At 34.3% G+C, this 24,716-nt stretch overlaps 1 protein-coding gene across 1 annotated transcript in view; it reads left to right on the top strand.

Moving 5' to 3' along the window:
* The window catches only part of LOC110022423, a 43,934-nt gene that overhangs the window by 12,683 nt on the left and 6,535 nt on the right, over window positions 1-24,716 (top strand). The window contains exons 4-14 of the mRNA XM_020721356.1: window positions 1,299-1,455; window positions 1,532-1,610; window positions 5,395-5,435; window positions 5,570-5,686; window positions 5,796-5,876; window positions 6,515-6,577; window positions 6,702-6,753; window positions 11,373-11,447; window positions 11,816-11,869; window positions 12,011-12,046; window positions 12,401-12,475. Coding sequence (XP_020577015.1) covers window positions 1,299-1,455; window positions 1,532-1,610; window positions 5,395-5,435; window positions 5,570-5,686; window positions 5,796-5,876; window positions 6,515-6,577; window positions 6,702-6,753; window positions 11,373-11,447; window positions 11,816-11,869; window positions 12,011-12,046; window positions 12,401-12,475 — 830 coding nt within the window. The remainder of the gene's footprint in view (window positions 1-1,298; window positions 1,456-1,531; window positions 1,611-5,394; window positions 5,436-5,569; window positions 5,687-5,795; window positions 5,877-6,514; window positions 6,578-6,701; window positions 6,754-11,372; window positions 11,448-11,815; window positions 11,870-12,010; window positions 12,047-12,400; window positions 12,476-24,716) is intronic.

Raw genomic sequence — 24,716 nt, forward strand, 5'->3', positions numbered from 1 at the left:
ACCTTATCCCCCCATTGTCCTGACCTCACCTTTTCAGCAACTCTTGTCAATCAATTTATGCACAAGTCATACTTTCAAGCCGCTTATAGAATCCTCAGATTTCTCAAATCAAGTTCAGAAAAATGGGATTTTATATAAAATACCGGATACTCTATAAATTGAAGATACACAGTTGCAGACTATGCTGGATCATTGGCGGATGAAAAGCCTACTTTAAGCTATGTATATTATTAGAATAAAATCTCATAACTTGGAGAAACATGAAACAATATCTGATTTTAAAATTAAATATTGAAGTAGAGTTTAGAGTTATTGCTCAAGGGATCTGTGAGTTTCTATGAGTTATATTTATATTTGAAGATTAAAAATCAAGTGGAAAGAGTCTATAAAAATACACCATGATAATAAATCAACCATCAACATTGCACATAATTATGTATACGCTATAGTACTAAGTATGTTGAGGTTGAAAAATACTTTATAAAAGAGAAATTAGAAAATGACCTATTTTGTACTCCATATGGCCCCACAGGAAATCAACTGGCCGACATCTTCACCAAATGACTGTCGAACTCAACAACAACAACAATAAGTTTTTATCCCACTAAGTTGGGTCGGCTACGTGAATCCTTTTTCTCCATTATGTCTAATTGAGTGTCATATTTTCATTTAATTCTAATAAACTAAGATAATTTTTTATACAATTTGCCTAAGTCTTTTTAGGTTACCTTTGCATTTTTAAAAATAAGTCGAATCTAAAACATCTACTCTCTTAACCAAATCATTAGATAGTCGACGTTTAATGTAGTCGACGTTTAATGTGACCAAACAAACCATCTAAGATGATGATGAAACTCAACATTTAAAAATATCACAACAAACTTAGAATGTTAAATCTCTACAATCCAACTTGAGTGAGTGTTGAAATTTTGTTACTCCAGTCATATAAAAAAACTTAAGGCACATGGATCACGGTTTTGTACCGTTGGATCTGTTTCCTACAACTCTTGGATATAATGAACTTAAGACACATGAGCTGAGACTATGCACTATTGCATTTCTCTCTGACTCTTGAATTTCAATCCGTGTCTTTCCTATAAAATCATAGGCTCCTAATTATTTTTCCCTTATTTTTGGATTTTTTTCTATTTTGTAATGCCTCAGGGAGATCTGTATATACCTCCCATTTTTTACAAAGAAAATAATAAGATTCTTAAGAAGCTTATCCATTGTTTTTATATTCTATTTTAAGTTATTTACTTGGTGATTGATTTCGAGGGTCTTATATATATTTGCAGTTATGACCTACATGCCACAAGATTTTCGAGGAACTCTCATTAGGCAGCAACGTGAACGCTCAGAGAGGAATAGACAAGCGCTGGTTGATACTTTGGTAAATTCTGGTGGAAGTATTCATGATCGTTATGCTTTGCTGTGGAGTCAGCAGATGGAAAGGTCAATTCTTTTTTAAATCTTAGAAGCTAGTCATTTGACCTGAGAAATTTAATGTATCTACATGTTGATTATATAGACGGAGGCAGCTAGCTCAGCTTGGTTCTGCTCAAGGTGTCTACAAGACTGTCGTTAAATATTTGGTTGGCGTACCACAGGTGTGTTGATTGGTCTTTTTTCTTGCTATCACTCTTATGAAAAGTTGTAAACTGAATCTATGATTTTAGATAATGATTTTATTTCCCATTTTAGTTAAATTGCACCAACTTACTGTGAAAATATACTGGAATCTCATAACTGACACACACACACACACACACACACACACACACACTCACATATATAGACATGTTGTATATATCTGTATATATATATCTATATATATATATATATGTATATATATATGTATATATATATATGTATATATATATATATAATATAAAATACTTTATTTTATGAATTACTTATAAATCCAAGTAAAGCGTATTAAAGATGAAAATCAAAAAGAATTTTTCCTAGAGCAAGATATTCAACGTAAGTGGGTGAACTATTTTGATAAACTTTTCAATGAAGTTTTTGAAAAATACGATCGATCTTAATGTATTTATTATCGTTGATAATAATAAAACATTTTATTTTTACCATCACATTAATAAAAAAGAAGTTGATGAGGCTTTAAGAAAAACCAAGAGTGATAAATCAGTAAGACCTGATGATATCTCAATTGAAGTGTGTAAATATTAGGAGATTTAAGAGTTTCTTGGCTTACTAAACTTTTTAATATTATTTTAAAAACTTAAAAATTGCTTGAAGAATGGAGGAAGCGTGTTTTGGTTCCCATTTTTAAATATAAAGGTGATGCACAAGAGTGTGCAAATTATAGAGGAATTAATTTGATGCATCATACTTTAAAATTATGGGAGAGGGTAATTCAACATAGTTTAAGAAATGATACAAAAATTTCTCATAATTAGTTTGGATTTATGCTAGGCAGGTCTACTATAGAAGTCACACATTTATTGAGAGATTTGATGGAGAAGTACAGAGAGAATAAGAAGGATCTACATATACTGTTTATTGATTTAGAAAAATCTTCCAATAAGATTCCAAGAGAAGTCCTTTGGAGAGTTCAAGAGCAAAAAGGTGTTGATTTGATTTATATTGAACTCATTAATGATATGTATGCTAGAGTTGTTGCTTGTGTTCGAACAGAAGGAGGACTAACCGAGTATTTTCCTATTTCAGCTGGATTACATCAGGGAACAGCTTTAAGCCCATATCTTTTTGCTTTAATTATGGATGCTCTTATTGGACATTTACATTAGGATATACCTTGGTGTGCTTTTCGATGATGATTTCCTTTTTGTGGAAAAAATTAGAGAAAGAATTCAGGAAAAACTTAAATAATGGAGGTTTATATTGGATTCTAAAAGTCTTCGTGTGCGTAAATCTAAAACTGAATGCATTGAAATGTAATTTTAGTAGTAGTAGCCATGCTCTTAAAAAAATTTAACTTGTAAGGACAAAGACAGCCAAATATGGCAGGAAGGTAAAAAAATACTGAATTTTGAGTTTGGTTGCAATCAGAAGCGAAAAAAGAGCTAAATTTTGGACTCTCATTGGTAAGGTGTGAAAATTTCGAGAGAAGGACAAAAAATTGTTGGTGCTAGAAAAAAAAGCTTTTCTGTATATAGATGTCACCCAAAACTAATCCAAAATAGTGTTTTCAACGAATTTTTACGCCTTCATCTATCCATCTATCTGTTGATAAATACATACATACAAACAAACATACATATATATATATATATATATGTATGTTTGTTTGTATGTATGTATTTATCAACAGATAGATGGATAGATGAAGGCGTAAAAATTCGTTGAAAACACTATTTTGGATTAGTTTTGGGTGACATCTATATACAGAAAAGCTTTTTTTTCTAGCACCAACAATTTTTTGTCCTTCTCTCGAAATTTTCACACCTTACCAATGAGAGTCCAAAATTTAGCTCTTTTTTCGCTTCTGATTGCAACCAAACTCAAAATTCAGTATTTTTTTACCTTCCTGCCATATTTGGCTGTCTTTGTCCTTACAAGTTAAATTTTTTTAAGAGCATGGCTACTACTACTAAAATTACATTTCAATGCATTCAGTTTTAGATTTACGCACACGAAGACTTTTAGAATCCAATATAAACCTCCATTATTTAAGTTTTTCCTGAATTCTTTCTCTAATTTTTTCCACAAAAAGGAAATCATCATCGAAAAGCACACCAAGGTATATCCTAATGTAAATGTCCAATAAGAGCATCCATAATTAAAGCAAAAAGATATGGGCTTAAAGCTGTTCCCTGATGTAATCCAGCTGAAATAGGAAAATACTCGGTTAGTCCTCCTTCTGTTCGAACACAAGCAACAACTCTAGCATACATATCATTAATGAGTTCAATATAAATCAAATCAACACCTTTTTTCTCTTGAACTCTCCAAAGGACTTCTCTTGGAATCTTATTGGAAGATTTTTCTAAATCAATAAACAGTATATGTAGATCCTTCTTATTCTCTCTGTACTTCTCCATCAAATCTCTCAATAAATGTGTGACTTCTATAGTAGACCTGCCTAGCATAAATCCAAACTAATTATGAGAAATTTTTGTATCATTTCTTAAACTATGTTGAATTACCCTCTCCCATAATTTTAAAGTATGATGCATCAAATTAATTCCTCTATAATTTGCACACTCTTTTGCATCCCCTTTATTCTTAAAATGGGGACCGAAAACCAAAACACGCTTCCTCCATTCTTCAAGCAATTTTTAAGTTTTTAAAATAATATTAAAAGGTTTAGTAAGCCAAGAAACTCTTAAATCTCCTAATATTTACACACTTCAATTGAGATATCATCAGGTCTTACTGATTTATCACTCTTGGTTTTTCTTAAAGCCTCATCAACTTCTTTTTTATTAATGTGATGGTAAAAATAAAATGTTTTATTATTATCAACGATAATAAATACATTAAGATCGATCGTATTTTTCAAAAACTTCATTGAAAAGTTTATCAAAATAGTTCACCCACTTACGTTGAATATCTTCCTCTATGAAAAACTCTTTTTGATTTTCATCTTTAATACGCTTTACTTGGATTTATAAGTAATTCATAAAATAAAGTATTTTATATTATTAATTTGTTGTGCAAATGATTACAAATTACATTGATGTTCATAATATAGTGCATGAATCAGTCACAATTTTTTTTTATATGAACTTTTCATGATAAATTCAAATATGCTCTTTTTTTTATTCTATAATCTATAAAATAGCAACTTATAATCTTAAAAGAAAGTATAAACATATAGTTGTTATAATGTTGAGCAGATGTGTGGAATATCATATATTGAAGTAATATTGAAGCCATTACCCACATTATGTAGTTCATCATAGTTGCTTCATATTTTGAATGCTTGAGTTTAGGAAAAGAGAATATTGAAATTTGATGATAAAAGCAGTCAAAACTTAAACTGAAACTGAACACGGAAACCATTTAAACCACATAAAAGGAAACCAAATAATACAGCTTAAACTTCAAACTGAATTTGCTAACTTTGAGGCACACAACAAACAAACAATAAAAAACACGTGAATGAATGCACCATGGTTCTACTAGGCTATTACCTATTTGTGATGGACATAGTGGTGGTGGAAGCTAAGAGGAAGGGAATTTTAATGGAAAAGTTAGAACACAAAGTGTAGCTTGTAGATTAATTTATTTTTTTCCTTGGTTTAAAAAGGCAGCTGTTCCATTTGATATAATGTTCGGTTTTGAATTCTAGAGTATTTATTAATACCAACTTGAATGAATTTTCTTTTCCATTTTCTGTCTTACATGTCATGCTATTTCCCTTTTGGTCACTCACATCATTTCTTTTCCTCCATCCTGCAGGTTTTGTTAGATTTCATAAAGCAAATTAATGACGATCAAGGGTACTTCCTTATTTACATTTTCATGAGTGGCAATTAAATTAATGGTCATGTAAAAACATGTATATATGAGTTCTTACGGACTCCTTTTGAGGTGAGTAGAGCTGAATGATAATTTTCAATGTTACTTATATTAGACCCATGGAAGAACAACGGCAACGTTATGGACCTTCTTTATATAGCCTTACAAAGATGGTGCTTTCAATTCGGTTTTTCCTGCTACTTTCATGCGGACGCCTTGAGAAAATAAAACTGTGAGCTACCCTGCTTGGCCCCATGTTCACTTTCAGTAAAATCATATGGTATTCTTTTACTGTTTCTTGTGCTGATAATTTTTTTTTATCATGCTCATGCTCTGAGCAGACAGAAGGATCAACTATCAGTTATACAGGAGGCTGTTGAAGTTTACACTTCTGAGTTGGATAAATTCATTAAATTTATTCGGTAATTATACCTGCACCCTATTTGACAAATATACTAGCATGTCTTCTCTTTGAATTACTCATTGCGGATCTATTTCAATATCCAAAAGAAAGCCTTTACTACTGTCATATCATTTATTTATTTGACTTCGAAGGTTCATGTATTCAATAGAATAGAGTCGAAAGTCAAAAGAGTGCATTCTATGATACTAAAAATTGAGATCCTATTTTCTGCTTTAAATTTAGAGTTGTTTTTTCCCAAAGAAAAACTTTTCCCACTTAAAATTTCCCATTGGCCTATCAACATGCATTTTTTTTGCATAGGTTATACTTTTAGGTATTTTAGATGGTATTTCTCTTTTTCCTAAGCCCAAACTATTTGAATGAGTGAGCCTGATGGAGTGGTCAGTTTGTCTCCATTGTGATCGGGAGATCTCTGGTTCAAGCCACGGAAATGGCTTCTTTTGATGCAGGGGGAAGGTAAATTACACTAGTTGTCTCCCGAAACCACGGTATTTAGAACATCACACTAGATTATGCCTTTTGTAAAATTTAGTATAATTGGTATGCAACACATTGGGTTGTTTACTATTGTATCATAGAAAATAATTATTTCAATGCTTGGCGGACATGACCATGATGATAGGTTGTCTAATGCAGTGTAGTCTTTGTGAATTCTCCCTTCTTTATACCAGCCGAGGATGCTGGTGATGCAGAATCAAGGCATGTTCTCTTTCCATACCCCTCTGATTTCAAACAATTCAATTCTGAGCGTGAACATAATAAAATTTAAAAATATATGTCAAGTCTTTTAAATCTGAAGTTTTGTGCCCTGTCAACTTTGCAGGAAGGGCGACGACTACAAAGAAACAGTTGTTCCTCCTGGGAAAACACACGAGGTAAGATGAAGTAGCATGATGTTTTTTTTTATCAAAAACCTGTCATTCTTGAGTCATTTATGGTTCTCACTGGCAGCTTAAACCATGAAGTTGATGGTTTTAGAAGCCATCATTGTATTTGTATGGGCAAAGAATTGTGTATTCTGAAGCTCTTTGTGTGTATTCAGTAAGCTATCTTAACGAAAATAGTAAATATGTGCATTAAAGGAATATTATGAAGGCACAAGATTAAGGGCTTGTTTGTTTGGGGCTCAAGTTAAGCCAAGTAAAGATGAGCTAAGCCTATTGATGATAGTCTTATGCATTTAAAAACAGCCAAGATGTTTGGTTTGTGGAAAAATTGTACTGTATGCTGAGGTAAGTTGAAAAAGCTATTTTGTTGCATTTTGACTTGAGTTTATTTTCTCCTCTCGTCCTGTGTTATTATTGCATAATTGTGTGTATATTTAGTCTTAAATATAATTATTAGGTTAATGATTATTAAATTTATCTTAATAATATCTCAAACAAATTTTAACTTCTTCTACCTATAAAATACTCATAAGTACAACCTTTACATTTCATTAAAATCATCGTATTTTTTAGGAAGGTGACAATATTATGCAGGATGAGGTTGTGAATCCCGTAAACCAGGAATCCAATTCAATTGGCTCATCAGGTCAATTACTGCTTCCTAGGGCGGTGTGCCGACCCCTCCCAAACAGTTTATTTGTTTCCTGATTTAGTGTGGGTATTATGTTAATTGTTTGGAGAATTATATGTTGGATTTGATTATTTGGATAGTTTTTGGTTTTGTTTATGCCTATTGAGATTTCTTTTTGGATTGTCTCACTTTTGGAGTGCTATGGCATTCCTCTTTTCCAGTGGTGTGCATGTAACTGAAATATCTAATAAAGGAAATACATTTCATAAAATATATTCTGAGGATTTCTTCATAATGCTGATTGACACTTTCTAATACTTCCCCTCAGTTGGGTTTTTTATATTGTAGAAAACAAGCTTGAAATTTAGTTCTTTATAATTGACCCTTGGTAGGTAAGAATATCGGGAATCTCAAGTCATATAGGAACATAGCTGAGCTGAGCTGTTTCATTGTTAACCTTTTTTGAGATGAAGTGCTGATTAATCTCGATGTGTCTTGTTTTATCATGATGCACATGATTTTATGTTATACCAATAACTGCTTAGTTGTCACTGAACATCTTAATTTACTTTTCATCGCAACCTTAAGTTCCCTTAATTATAGTCTTTGAATCCACATTCCTTCACATATTCCTATTGCAAGAGCAATATATTCAAATTTTGCACTACTCTGAGGGATAATAGCTTACTTTTTTGCTTCTTCAAGTGACGAGATTGCCTCAAACAGATAAACAATATCCAACGGTTGATTTTCTATCAATGACTGCTCCTGCCTGACTAGCACCTATGTATATCTCAATCTAATGGGGTTCATATCTTTTAAAGAATAAACCATATATAGGAATCATCTTCAAGTATGCCAAAATTCTATTTATTGTTTTTAATTGATCCTCATTTAGGTTATTCATGTTCGGTTTACTACATTGAGTGAGTATGCAATATCAGGCCTTTTGTTTGACAAACAAAGAGTTTTGCCACAAGTCTTTGATATATTCTTTTGTCAACTGAAGTGCTTTCTTCACTTATGTTCAACCTTTTGTTAGAATCCATAGGTGTCAATAAGTTTACACTCAAGCATGTCATTTTCACTTAATAGGTTTAAGATGTACTTATTTTAGGATATGAGAATTTCCTTTGTAGACCTAGTCATTTCAATTCCTAGAAAATATCGGAGATTCTCAAGGTCCTTGATCTCAATTTATGTTGCAAGCATCTATTTTAGTATGATAATTTGTTTTGCATCATCACCCGCCAAGATAATATTATCTACATATACTATGAGAATAGCAATTTTGCATCTAGAATTGGATTTAACAAACACTATATGATCAACTTGACACTGATGAATCCGTTTGTAATCATTATTTTAGCAAACTTGCCATACCAACTATGAGGAGATTGGTTCAAGTCGTATAAGGACTTCTTCAACATGCAAACCAACTTATTTTTCGACCTATTATTCAAGTCTGGAGGTATAGTCATGCTGAATTCTTCATTAGGGTCGCCAATCAAGAAGGCATTTTGACATCAAGTTGGTATAAAGGTCAATCTACATTTACTGTAAGAGAGAGTAAGACTCAAACCATATTAAGTTTGACAATAAGTGCAAATGTTTCCTGATAGTCAATCTCGTAAGACCGTGTGAAGCTTTTGGCAATCAATCTGACTTTGAATCTCTCTACGTTTCCATCTCATTTGTATTTGACCATGAATTCTCCATTTGCATGTTACAATATTTTTTCCATGTGGTAACTCTATAAGTGTCTATGTGCCATTCTTTTCTAGAACATGAATTTCTTCCTCGACAACTTTTTTAATGTTGGAACCTTTAGTGCCTCTAGGATGGACTTGAAAATTTGCACGCTATCAAGGCTTATCACAATAGCCTTGTAAAGTGGTAACAACTTCTCATATGCTACATATCTTTCAATTGGATGATTAGTGCACCCTCATACACCTTTTCTGTGTGTAATTGGTTGAATAAAGTCATCAACCATTGCTATAAGAGAGTCATGAGTTGAGAATTCTATGACATTATGTTTATTAGGAGGATTCGATTCTGGCTCTTAGCAGTCCTGAGTATGCATGGTGTCCTTTACATGCTTAGTGTTCCTTCTTCTTCTGGTGTAGACACAAAATTCTTGATTATTAGTGTTTTGTTGAGGTGAAGTAGAGAAAATTGAGACTATTTTTGTGTCAGATTTTGATTCTTCAAGTGGAGTTGGTTGAGGTGGAGTAGAGTTAAGTGGGGTTGATTGAGGGACAAGCTTTGGTTCAGTTTAAAGAAAATTGTCCATTAGTTAAAAGAAAATTGTCAGTATTTTGAAAAAAATCCCAAATTTGATATTCCCTTGAGTTCTCCTGAATTTTATATTTGGAAAAATAAGATTGATTCTCAACAAGTGTAACATCCGTGGAGTTGTATATCTTTCGAGTGGTTAGAGAGTAGCATTTATATTCTTTATGATTTGACGAGTAACCAAGGAAAATGCATTTGAGAGACTTTGGATTGATGAAAAGAGATATGAAAATCTCTAAGGATATTACTCTTTCTTCTATTTTAAATCTTCCAAAGTTGCATTGCAATTTGATTTCAACCAATAAACTTACTCATGATATGAAATATTTAACTAAATTCCTTACAAATTCTTGTGAATATCAGGTAGAGTCAGTGAAGGTGATTTGCAGTGCTAAAATGCATCAAAACTTATATTTTCTTAAAAAAGGTTTCTCTCTAAACATACAAATGACCTCACCTCCACATTTACAGTCTGTCTGCTGAAAATCAGATACTGCTATGGCATTGTCGCCCGGATCATCCTAATTTCAATTATGTTGCAAAGTTGTATGGTCATTTGTTCATCAATAAAAACCTAATTTTTTTTTATCAATGTGAGATTTATCAATCTGCCAAACGTATTAGAAATAGTTATCATATGACCTAAGACAAATCCTCACGCCCTTTTGTTATTATTCACAGTGATATTTAGATGTTATTGTTTATATTAAAACATCATTTAAATATAATTTAATATATTTTATTTTTTTAATTAATAATTTTAATTGATTATAAATCTTTGTGGCCTTGTAGTTATATAATTTTTTTAAAAATGCTATTCATTATATATGTGTAATTGATGAGTAGTATTTCGAGCTAAAACGAGCCGAACACAAACAAACAAATTTTTATTGGTGTTCGGATCATTTAGATATCTAGCGCAAAAAAAATTATTTATGTTCGGCTCGTTAACTTAGTGAACGAATCAAACACGAGCTTCTTAATGAGCCGAATATGAAATGTTCGCGAACAATGAGCCATTTTGACAGCCCTACTTGCAAGGAAACACACCAAAGAAGACGAGAATTGCATTCCTCGATTAGATCCACATTTGTTATAAGTATATAGTGAAATGCTTCCACAAATCTAGGGATATTACAGGTTTACACAATGGATAAATACTTGCTGATATCATCTTTTAGGCTAAAAAGAGAATTATAGATGTTCTGATTCACATGTTGATCCATAGAGAAAATATATAGATTCCCTCAAACTAAGTTTCATATTTTCAAACAATCAACGATTCTTGCTTCTTTTTTTTGAAGTAATTTATGAGCTTTAGCACAATCTATCATTGAAAGAAGAGGTGTGAGAGATTTGTCAACCTGCCGAACACATTAAAATAGTTATCATATGACCCAAGACAACCCTGACACGCTTTTTTTGTGAGATTATTTGCAGACATAATGAATTTTTTGAGAGAGCTTTTGCCAAGTTTACCAACTGATAATTCTATGAATCATTTCATTCGCTTGGAAGCTTAAAAAAAGTGCTAGATCTTCTATGCACTCTCCAAAACAAAATAAGCATGCTGCCATGTCTCATGGGTTTTGTATTTCACATTATCAGTTACTAGTAGCATTAATCCAGAACATATTCATTCTCTTTCGTTTAGATTCTTTTTGTTTCCCATTTCCAGGTCATTTTGACAGTAGAAGCTGTGAATTCATACATTGCTTGGGAATTTTCTTTGACCCAAGGAACACTGAGTCTGGTATGTTTTATGTTCACTATAGAATGGAGTAAATATTGGCCTCATTTTAATTGTACCATCCGATTCTATGTAATTTCAATTCTAACCATCTGCAATGTGAATAACTGCAGTTGCTCTTGATAAAGTACTCTGAAAATAATTCTTTTGTGCTGTATCTAACCAAAATAGCTTATTTGTATTAAGTTCTTAGAAGCATTTCAGATATTGAAACTGTCTCATGCCCGTAGTGTTTAATATTCACATCATGTAAATTGTTGCTCCAGTGTTTTGTTGGGGCAATGTTTTATGACGTTGAATATTTTTTTTATTTTTCATTCATTTTGGGATTTCAGAATGTCGGTTAGTAATGCTTATTACTCATATCTCAGGGACAGGATATTGGTTTTCATGTGGAGTATGTTAATCCATCTGGAGATGTTACAGTAAGTTCATTACTTCAAACTAATTTTCAAAAATAAATAGCATCGCATATCTTTTTCTTGAATGTATTAGACTTTAATAGTGCTTTCTTTTAATGCAAACTTCTCCTTCACTTTCCCTGATGTAGTCTTCATTATTTTCAGCTGATATTACCTTACCGGCGCTATTATTCTGACCAAGTGAGTTTTACTTTTGTTATATTTAATTTTTGGGGCATTTACTTACATGCAACACAATTCTTATGTATTTACACATCTAACATCTAAAATTCAATATTAACATGCATACCACTCAAATCTTTAGCCTCACATCAAAATTACTAACTTCACTATCTTTTAAAAAATGAAATACACCTTTTCATGCATAGGCTTATGACACCAAGTTTTTATAAGTGTAAATATCAAACTTTGGGTGCTAGATATGAATATACATCAGAATTGTGGTATGTATGTAAATTTCCCTTTTTTTATTTATTGCTTTTGTGATACTTTATTTTCATTCTCTCTTTTTTGTTTATGCTCCACCGGTTACAGGGAAATTTTTGTACAATCTTGACTGGATTGTACAAACTTGTCTGGGATAATTCTTATTCAACATTTCTTAAGAAGGTAATTAACCTTAGCCATTAATTTTCTTTTCTATGAATAGATGTCACGATCCTGTCTGAGAGCCTAGAATTGCTAAGGCGGAAACAAACGGTTATGGTATAGTATCATATCAATCTAATTTTTGCAACAGTCCACAGGAATCATTCAAATACTAATGAGCCAATAAATCAAAATTTTTAATATATCACCCAAATTAAACGGTAAAAATATTCCGTTGTATCAGTAAAGAAATTTAACACCAAATGATTTTATGATATTTATTTTTATTAGTTTATCTTGTTCTATCACCATACTCGCTTCTGTCAGTCAATTAAGTAAATAGAGTTTTTGTTGAAGCAAGTAGTTAAATAACTTATTTATACAACAACTTAATAAATAATTACAGTTCTCTTGTGTACTAAACTTATATGCATATGCTTTATCATGAATGCTATTAAAAAATGATGATTAAACATTAAAATTTTATTTTATTAACTTTCAAATATTTGCATTTTCTTTAATTATATTTTTAGAGAATTTTAATTAAATTTTATTTAAGAAATCATCTCAATAACGCCATAAAAATTTTATACCAGTTAAAGTATATTTATTTTTATTTTCATTTCATTTCTAAGTTTTTTAATTTTTATTTTTGTCGAGTACTATAATAGGGGGACTCTTTTGATTAACTTGTATATTTATTTTATTGATTTTTTAAATTCTTGTAATCATTAAAATATTTTTTAAAATTTCAGTGCAAATGCAATATGTGAAACATTTGTTAAACATTGAATATTTCTTTAATTTATTTATGGTTTACATTTTTTTTTGAAGCGTGTATACATTTAAAAAATAGAAGAATTTAGTACAATAAAAAAAAATAATTACTCACTTCACGTCACCTTCTAAAGTTAAAATTTAATAAAATTTATTGATTTTTCCTTCATTTAACTTGCTTCTTCCCTTTGATCTTGATTTAATCTACAATTAAACATGATATTTAGCTTATAATTACAATATTATTATTAAAAAAATTATATTGATATTTATATTTCATTTAATTCTTTTACTCTCTTAAAACTAATTTTAAGAATGTGCCTGTAACCTGATTGGATCAAGGTGGTGAGCTCTCCTAATTATGTGATGACCTTCTATACCAACTGACATGCTACCAACCTGCTGTTTCGATATGTTGTTTGCTGTCTAGTTCCAATTTTTCACCGTTCCTCAACCGCTATCATCGTTTTCCTCTTTCATTTCTCATCTTATGATAACCCATTTCCTAACCTTCTCACACCATCTAGTAGCCCTAGATCGACGTCATTTGATATTTGAGCCAAATCCTAATTTTAATTCTAACCATAATCCTAAACTTTTAAAATCTAGCATTCATATGTTCACCAAAAATTCATCTCTACACGCAACTTGAACCTAAACTCTCAGCCAACCTTATATCCACAATCATGCCCTAGCCGAAACTCTAAAATGAGGAGCAAGACTGACGCAGGGGACGCAGGGAATTCCTAGCCTGACTGAACTGACCACTGGGGGACAGCCCTCATCCTCCCTCTTTCATTGGGCGTGAATCATTCCTTCATTTCTTTTTTGTTTTCTTCCGTATAAATCTATTATAACTGCATTTTTGCAGTCTTATGGTTTAGTTTTTGTCTTCTTGATTTCAGAATTTTGTTCATCTTGCTGTCGATGACTTTATTCCCTTCCAAGTTTGTATTCCTAGGCAATGAGGTGCTCCGACTGTAACTCATTCTTGATGATCTTTTCCAAAAGTTTGAGGGGTGCTTCGACTATAATACGATCCTGCGGGGATACTTTTCTTCCCCAACTCCCCTCATTCCCCATTTTCTGTTTCTAGCCGCCTGCCCCTCCCCCTTGCCGCTGCTACCTTACCCGCGCTTCCTTTGCTCCCAATCGCCACATCCTAGTCCACTTCTTGCCGCAGCTACCTTACCTACACTCCCTTTACTTTCAATTGCCATGTCCAGGTCCACTCCATGCTGCTTTGCCTTACCCACACCCAACCCTTCCTGTTCTCCCTTCCCGTAATACTACCTTTAGCCCACTCCTCCATGCCTGCTGCAACCAGCTGGCTATAGGTTGTTGTCCAACCGTCCCTCAGCACCGTAACCCCCTCTTGTCCATCCCACAACTACCGTAACTCCCTTCAGCACAGCCAGTTACTGCTGCAAGCTCCAACCAACCCTTCCCTACTGTCCAACCACCAGTCACCGCCCTCGTCCTCACCCTAGGGTGTTGTTTGTGCTTGTTATTCGTTCATTTCCTATTTTGACAAGCCTTCGTTGTAATCTTTTGAATTTCAACAAATAATAGTTTCATTTCTATTGTGGTTTAGGTTAACTCCAGTATCATTTACTATCAGAGCTAGTTTAACTCCTAGTATCTGCCTTGCCCCTCCAACAAAAATTTTCTTTCTTATCCTCCCAAACCATAGTTAAACTTTAACTTAACCCTAATTTCTCCTTGCTATTTTCAAAATCAACAACCCTAAATCAAATTTTTACACCCTATTTCACCTCCCAACTCTAAACCTTAGGCATGCCACCAATGAGATACATGTCTGAGTATACTCGGGAAGAGATATAACGAGAGATTCGTCGACTTTAGCGGAAGCTTGCTGAATTTGAGGATGAAACCCAGGGGGACTTACCCTCAATGGTCACAGGAAAAGTCGAAGAGGCGAAAGAGATGAGAATTCTTTCATAAGGAGGATTTCAGTGATGAAGAAGAAAGATCACGACGCTTTGGAATCCAATATCAGAGGATACAGAGAGAGAAGGCTTCACATGGAAAACATGGGGACCTCAAAATAAAGGTGGATCTATCAGAGTTCGATGGAGATATTAATTCAGATGAATTTTTCGATTTATTGTAATTCGTCGAGCGAATCTTCGAGCATAAGGATTGTTAGAGGATAAACAGGTAAATCTAGCAGCCTTTAAGTTGAAGAAAAGCACTTCTCTATGGTGGGAAAACCTGAAAAGACAGAAAAATATAGGACAATGACAAGAACACCAAGTGAGAGAAGATGAGTAAAGAGATATAGAGGAAATACATGTCACTCCACTACCTTTAGGATATGTTTTTGAGACTCCACCTACAACAGTGAGATCTATCAGTGGAAGAGTTCATGACCCAGTTTGACCAATTGCAGATGAAGTGCGAGTTGGTCAAGGGTAAGAGGAGCATATGATAGTTCATTATCTGGGAGGCTTGAAGCCAACTATCAACAACGTAGTATAATTGCAGCCCTATTGGTCACTTAGAGATGTCTAAATCTTAACGTTGAAAGTGGAATGAGAGCAGAAACAAAGCAGACAACCACCACCAATTGGGCAGCCATGCACAGTTGGAGACACAAACAGGAGCACATTTCATGGGGTTGAGAAAAATGGTTTGGATAAGGATAGAGCCACCCCAAGTGAGAAGTTCGAAAAGAGTAGCACAACTACTACAATTCCCGTCCAAAAATGTTTTAGATGCCATGGATTTGGACAAATCGCCTCCAACTTTCTGACGAGCTGAGTTGTATCTTTTACTGAGCTGGGCGTCGTGGAGAAGGTTAGCGACCAGGAGACAGCTGAGGAAAATGGTGAGGTGTATCATCTTCTGCCGGATGAAGAAGAGACTCTCGTGGTTTGACGGTCATGCAGATCGAGGATACGAGGGATTTACCGTTATTTCATTAAAATATATTCTATACTCGTTGCACTGTGAATGAGAAGGTATACAGTCTTATTATCGATGGAGGGAGCAGTCAGAGCGTGACATATACATTGATTGTGAAAAAGTTTGGCTTCATGACTCAGATGCACTACGTGGTCGATGTTGTTGAATGTTTCCAGAGTAATTCACCGTTTGTTACACTCTTCTAAAGTGAGACTAGCTTGAACCTCCCCAAGCGGGGGTGGTCCTGGTGGTATGGTATCGACCGTGATATCCTGAAATACTCTTTTTCATGCCTGTCTCGTGTCTGGAGTTGGTTTCTCAATCTTACCATTTTTTGTCATTACCAAAACCGGTCTCACCGATGTTGTTTTCTAGCTAGGTCATGTGATCTCAGGCTCTGCCAAAGGGAGGACGATGTGCTTCCCATCCTTGGTGAAGGTGCTTTACGATCAAAATGTTGTGGTCATCCCAATAACATGTGACAAACATCCATGAGTACCACGTCCAATTGTGGTCCAATCATAATTTAATTTGAAAGGACTTTTAAAAGAATAAAATCTGACAACAACAACCATGTCAAAAAGCCCATGTGCGATTGTTAAAGTTGCTATATGCAATATAATTTAAAGGAGAGACGTAATTAAAATATAGAGATGTGAGACTAAATTATAAAAGATAAATGAATTTAATAATCTTTTTCTTATCCATATTTGCTTGTACATAGTTTCAGTTTTTTACTTTTTTTTTATTATTTTGGTCTATAATTTAACAATCCGTGAATTGCAAAATGCCAAATAATATAATATTAATGTTATATGATATTTATAATTAATTTTAATATATACTTATATTAATATTAATAATAGTTTACCATAATTAATTTTTTTTTATTATAAATTTTTTAAAAATTATTATGATGTCATTCTTAAATTATATATTTAAAATTTTTTGAAATTAATTATTAATTAAATTTTGAAAAAATGTTTGAAATTATTATAATGTTAGTTATTTAAATATTGTGGTATTTTATATTTTGTAATCAATTTTTTTTTAAAGTGAATTTTTTATGTCATGTTTAAATTAATGAATTTATAATTTAAGTCATCCGGTTGAACCCTCGGTTCAACCTTTGAACTTTGAACCCGAGGTTCAATGTTCGATCCGGTTTTCAGAACCTTGCTCTAACATGCTGCCTTCCAATTGCAACAGCTAACTTACTGTCTGCACTCTAAAATCTCCTTCCTGCCCTTCCTTTCTACCATGATCACCTTCTTAATTTGCTGCCTTTGATACTGTAGCCGCTTTCCAAACTGCAGTTACAAAACTCCTTTCCCCCATTACCATCTGGTCTCAACCCAACCTACCTCTCCACCAGTTGCCTTGAATTCCCCCGATGTCCCAACCTAATGCAATACTTCTGACTCGAGCCTTCCTGTTCCAGCCACCATTCCCTACTGTTCCAGCTAGGGGTGTTAACAAACCGATTTCGAGCTGATCCAGGGCCGGCTCAAAATTGGATCGTGGTTCGATCCATTAAATTTTGTTCCTATTCAGTGTGGATCAATCCGATTTCCGAGCCGACTTGAATTGTAAACGAGCCAGCTCAATGCCATTTTTAGCTCATGAGCTAGATCGTTCCGGCTCGAACGCGCCTTTGCCCGCTGGACCAGCCCACCAGAAAGAAATATATCTTTTTATGAAAAGAGGGGATTCAAACACTCCGTTCAAACAAAAAGGATCTCACCAACTAAGCTAGCAATGCATTATGCATGTAAAACTAAAAATTTAGGCGTTATATATATATATATATATATGTAAATAATGTAAATACATAAGATTATATATATATATATGTAAATACATAAGAATTTATTTCGATCCCGATCCGAGAAGTGGTTGGATCGAAATCGAATCGAAATAAATTCGATCGTTTAATTTGGCTTGTAGCGCGGCTCAAATATTTCGATCCGAGCTAAAATTTGATCTGATTTTCGAGTGATTCATGATCTTTGAGCAAATTTCACAGCCCTATTTCTAGCCACAGTCTCCATTCTTTCCCCCAAGCCCCACTACTAACCCCAACCCCAACTTGCCCTTTCCTGCTTCCCGTCTGCACCCACCACCTTTGTCCTTACCCTAGGACTTGTGTGTTTGTCGTTTGTTTCTTGTTTTGAAGAGTCGTCGTTGTCTTTTTAAATTTTAACAATAATATATTCATTTTCTATTATGCTTTGGGTTTAACTCCGATATCATTTGGTATCAGAGTTAACCTAACCCTGGGCCTATCCTAGGGTTTCCTGGCACCTGCCTTACCTCTCCACTAAAAAAAATTTCTTTCCTATTCCCATACCATAGCCAAACTTTGACCTAACTCTAATTTTTCATTGTTGATTTTCAAAATTAGCAACCTTAATTCAATTTTTAAACCCTATTTCACCTTTAACTCTATATCCTAACCATGCCACAAGGAGATACATGGTCGAACCTACCCGAGAAGAGATTTAACGAGAGTTTTGCCAACTTCAGTGGAGACTTGTGGATAATGAGGATTAAATCCAAGAGGGCTTACCCTCGATGGTGACAGGGAAAGATGAAGGAGAAAGAAACAAGAATTTTAAACCCTTCCATAGGTAGAATTTCAATGATAAAGAAGAAAGACCGCGATGCTTTGGAATCCAGTATCAAATGAGACCAGGAGAGGAGCCCACATGTGGACATAGGGACTTTAGAATAAAGTTGAATGTATCAAAATTCGATGGAGATATGGATTCAGATTATTTTATCAAATGACTACAATCAGTTGAGAGGATTTTTAAGTATAAAGAGGTGCCAGATGATAAAAAGGTGAAGCATGCAACTAGTAAATTGAGAAAGGGCGCTATTTTGCGGTGGGATGACTTACAGACGCAAAAGAATAGAAAAGACAATGACAAGTTTACAAAGTGGGAGAAGATGTGGAAGGTGATGCAGAGAAAATGTCTACCTCCTCAGTTCCATCAGGATATGTTTTTGAGACTCCACCACCTATAGCAGAGAGACCTATAAGTAGAGGAGTTCACGACACAGTTTGACCACTTGCAGATGAAGTGTGATTTGGTTAAGTCAGAGGAACACACTGGCTCGTTATTTGGGGGGCTTGAAGTTGGTTATTAGTAATTTGGTGCAGTTGCAGCCTTATTGGTCACTTGTACATGTCCAAACATTTGCATTGAAAGTGAAAAGACTGCAGAAACTGAACAGATAACTACTACTAGTCAGGTAGTCACCCACAGTTGAAGACACCAACAGAAGCACGCCTCAGAGAGTTGAGAAAATTATTAGGATAAGGATAGAGCCAATCCCTTTTGAGAAGAAACATGAGAAGAATCGCACACCTACTACAGTCATCGCCAGAAAATTCTTTAAGTGCCACATATTTGGGCATATCGTCTCCAGTTGCCTAACGAGCCGATTTGTGTCTTTTATTGAGTAGGGCGCAGTGGAGGAGGTTAGCGATGAGGGGACAGCTGACGAATAGGGTGATGTGTTTCATCTTATAATGGATGGAGAGACGCTCGTGGTTCGACGACTTCTATAGACTGATGATATGAGGGATTCACTGTCTCATCAATATATTCTGCACCAGTTGCACCGTGAACGGGAAGGCATGCAGTCTCATCATCGATGGAAGGAACAATAAGAACGTAGCATCTACACAGATGGTGGAGAAGTTATGCCTCTTGCCTCAGAGGTACTCCCAACCATATTTTCTGACATGGTTGAAGAAAGAAACGGGGTTAGCCTTAATTGGAAGTATCTAGTGGAATATCGATTGTGCGCTAGCTACAAAATCATGGATGTCTACCACTTTTTGGTAGGGAGACCATGACAATTTGGCCGTATGACTCAGCATGATAGATTCAAACACACCTACTTCTTCACCAAGAAGAGAAAGCATGTCATCTTACTTTCTTCGGCGAAGTCCAAGATCACAGGAACCCTTGCCAGCAGAGTAGTATCAGTGAGACCAATTTTGATGACGATAGGGGATGATAGGGCCGAGACATCAGCTCTAGACACATGACAGACACAAGGAGAGCATTTCAGGATATCACGATATATACCTTAGCATCAACACCACCATTATTCGGGAAGGTTCAAGTTACCCTCACTTTAGATTAGGTTGAGCTGACCGTGGGTTACTTTAATAGAATCCAACTGTATATGCGTGACACGTAGTCCTTGACCAGATCAATAGTGAGCTTCCAGGTGGTTGGATCAAGCTTGCAAGAGGAGAAAGCTTCTTTGATGTTTTGAGAGACAGTGCAGCCTACAATGGGATTAAGGTGTTGCTATGACGACATACGAAGAACCAAAAGCTTCGACAAATGAAATCGAAGGCCCCCAAACTTGGAAGACTGATGTGCAGGGTTAGGGAGGGGCTAAACTGGGTAGATGTTGAATTTGTCAGCTAGTTGGATGAAGGAGGCCAACCGACCCTTGGTTTAGGGTCTACGTTTATAGCACAAGTAAAGATGGTTCCCTTAGTTATCTACTCCTTATATGTCGCTTTATCTATTTTAGGATTTCATTTTATTGAGATTTCTATTTGGATAGCTGCCAACATACTTCTTTTTCTTTCTAGGTTTGTATCCGAGGACTAGTGGTGCTTCGGTTGTATCTCGTTTTGAGGTAGTTTTTTTCTTAACTTTCTCATCCCTCACAATCTTTCCTCCTCCGCCGCCGCCGTATTTATTGCAACGCATCCAAGGACAACAAATCTATTGTCTCTGCAGCCCCAAATCTCCCTCCTCTTTCCTCTCTCGTGACCATCCTCCTAACTCACTACCGTCCAACTGTAGGCGCTAACTTGTTGTCTTTGCACCACCAAATCTCCCTTCCACCCTTACTTTCTCTTGTGACCACTCTTTTAACCCGCTTCCTTCCAAATTGTAGCCGCCACAACCTTCTCCCCCATTACCTGTTGGCCGCAACCCAACTTACCTCTCCACCAACTGCCTTGAATCTTCCCCCACGTCCCAACCTACTGCCATACTCTCGGCTCCAGCCTTCCTGTTCCAGCCGCCACTCCCTACCTCTCTTCCAACCATTGTCTTCCTCCTTTCCCCCAAGCCCCACTGCTAGCTCGCAACCTCAACCTGCCTTTACCTGCTTCCCACCGGCACCCACCATCTTCGTCCTCACCCTAAAGGTTGTGAGTTTGTTTGTCGTTTATTTTCTGTTTGAAGACTCGCCTTTGTAGCTTTTTGAATTTCAATAATAATAATTTTATTTTCTATTTTGGTTCAGGTTAACTTTGGTATCACCTGCTAAGTAGAAACTCTCAATGAGGTATTCAGGAACTTAAAATGGAGGATGTGAAACAGGAAATTCTCTAATTGCAGAGGATGTTTGGTAACTTTGAAAGGAGGAAATATGGGAAAGTCAACCACATAACAATGGCGACCTCCTTGATGAAAGAGCTAATGAAAAACCTTCACAATCAAGCCTCAGTTGATGAAGAGCCGTTATTGTGTTGGTTCAACATTGAGTACAGGAGGAGTAGAAATAATTTTGGAGTGAATGTTAATCATATGAATTCAGACTAGTTCATTCAGTGACTTTAGATAGTAAAATGTCTTTAATATTAAGGATGTTCCACCTGAGAAAACGATGAAACTAGTTTTTGTTAAGTTGAAAAAGAGTTCTTCTCTATGTTGGGAGAATTTAAAAAGCTTGTGCCAGTGTTAAGGCTAAAGCAAGATCATGATTTTATCTAAGATGAAGAGAAATATGCATCTCAAATACCTTCTAGTGCACTACAAATAGGATATCTTATTGATACTTCTCCATTTATAGCAGAAGGATCTATTACTAGAGAAATACATTGCTTTGTGTGAACAACTAATATTGAAGTATGAGTTGGTGGAGCTAGAGGCGAATATCATAGCCTAATATCTTGGAGGATTGAGGTCATTTCTTTGCAATGTGGTGTAACTACAACCCAATTGGATCTTACAGGATGTCTAAACTCTAGCTCTGAATATGGGAAAGCAACACGATAGTATCAAGTCCACTTTACCCTTCAAATAGGGTTTGACCATTAGTTCGGGAAACAAGAGCTTACTGACCAGTGTGCTAGGACTTGTTTATTTTGAGAAGCCAAAATGGGAGGAAAAAAGGGTTAATTACACTAGTATCCTCAAGACATTTCTAGATAGAAAGTGTTTTGAATGTTATGGATACAGACACATTGCATCGAACTGCTCAAATTGGAGATATTTTTTTTAGTGAGCAAAATGCATGAAAGAGGTAGAGTGAAGACTTAGAAGAGGCGGAGATTGGAGAGTACTAGTTACCCACAAATGATGGTGGGATGTTTATAGGTTAACGAGTTTTCAAACCGAACTCGAGCTTTTCGCGAACAAAGAGTTGCTTTGACAACCCTTATCATGCAGTCATAGGATGTTAAGAGTTGAGGCAAGATTTCAATCTTATTATTTATATTAAAACACCATATAAATATAATTTAATATATTTTATTTTTTTAATTAATAATTTTAATTTATTATAAATCTTTGTAGCATTGTAGTTATATAATATTTTAAAAAACACTGCTCATTATGTATATATAATTGTTGAGTTAAAACGAGTCGAACATGAACGAACAAAAAATCTTTATTCGTGTTCGACTCGTTAACTTAGTGAACAAATCGAACATGAGCTTCTTAACTAGTCGAACACGAACTGTTCGCGAACGAGCCATTTTGACAGCCCTAGTTGCAAGGAAACACACCAAAGAAAATGAGAATTGCATTCCTCGATTAGATCCACATTTGTTATAATTATATAGTGAAACACTTCCACAAAAGTAGGGATATTACTGGGTTACACAATGGATAAATACTTACTGATATCATCTTTTGGGCTAAAAAGAGAATTATAGATGTTTTGATTTACTTGTTGATCCATAGAAAAAATATACGGATTCCCTCAAACTATGTTTCATACTTTCAAACAATCATTGATTCTTGCTTCATTTTTTTGAAGTAATTTATCAGCTTAGCACAATCTATCATTGAAAGTATTACTTTAAAAATAATACTTTTAAATTTGTCCAACCATTGCATCATACCAAAAATCATTATGACAATGAGTCTCCCACTAATTATCAACACCTTCTCATTGTCATGATTGGGCCCAAAGCTTAGAATTAACCAAGAATTATACAAACAGTCGGACGATGGTAAATTAATATTCTTGATATTCATTTTCTATAACTAATATTTAAGAAATGAAAGGGCTACTGCATATAAAAAAATTAAACTAAGACAATTATAAATTTACCTCAGTTTAGTTTTCCATTTTTTTATAAACATTTTTTTTGTTGCTCATCTTTTAATTAATTAATTAAACCTGAAAAATATTTTAAAACAACAATGTACTAACTATAACCAATAAATACTTCTATTCCTAACCTGTAATAAAACTGTGAAAAAAAAAAATAACATGCACGCCATTTAAACTTCATGTAAATCAATTTTAAGAATATTTGAAAGTTTGTACTATCTAATATATGATCACTCAAAGTGATTCTAAATATTCACTATCTTATAATGTTATTTACATATCAATATCTTTTTAGTTTGTTTGCAGCTTTCACAAGAGCTTTGCCAAAACTTATATCAATGAAGATACATCAATATCAAATCATTTTTCATTTACATGTATGAGTACCTTAGCATTACCCGCTAGTACCATGATAAGGTGAACTTCATTATAATTAAGCATACACGTACATTCAGTCTATGCAGTTCATATCATTCATATGTGTATTTAATTTAATTTAATATATTTTGTATACATAATGCATAATAATAGTTATTGTTAAAATATAAATTCATTATAATGTAAGATCAGTAAAAAAGAAAAGCATATAAATCTGAATCAAACTTCGCAATTGAATTTATAAGTAACATAATAAGATAATGAATATTTAGATTCTGGATAAGATTAGAGAAAGAGTTTAGGAAAAACTTGAATTATGGAGGTTATATTGGAGTCTAAAGGCCTTTATTTGAATAGATCTAAAACTGAATACATGGAATGTAATTTTATTAGTAGTAGCTCTAGTGGCTGAGTTATAACTATGAGTGATCAAATCATTAAAAGTTGTGATTGTTTTAGATATCTCGGGTCTATAGTTCAAAGTGATAGTGATATAGTTGGGGATTTTATTAGTATAATTCAAGTTGGTTGGTTGAAGTGGAGGAATGCATCAGGCCTATTGTGTGATAGAAAAGTATTGTTTAGACTGAAAGGAAAATTTTATAAGATGGTGGTGAGATCTGTAATGCTCTATGATGCAGAATGTTGACCTTTAAAAAAGAAGCAGAAAATAAAGTTAAGTGTTGCCAAGATGAGAATGATTAGGTGGATGAGTGGTTCGACACTTAGATACAAAATGCAAAATAGATATATCTGTGATAGGGTTGGTGTAGCTTCAGTGGCAGATATTATTAGAGAGAGTCGTCTTAGGTGATTTGGTCACATCAAACGTCGGCCATCCGATGATCCT

Source organism: Phalaenopsis equestris, unplaced genomic scaffold (genome assembly GCF_001263595.1).
Source record: "Phalaenopsis equestris unplaced genomic scaffold, ASM126359v1 Scaffold000189, whole genome shotgun sequence".
Lineage (NCBI taxonomy): Eukaryota > Viridiplantae > Streptophyta > Magnoliopsida > Asparagales > Orchidaceae > Phalaenopsis > Phalaenopsis equestris.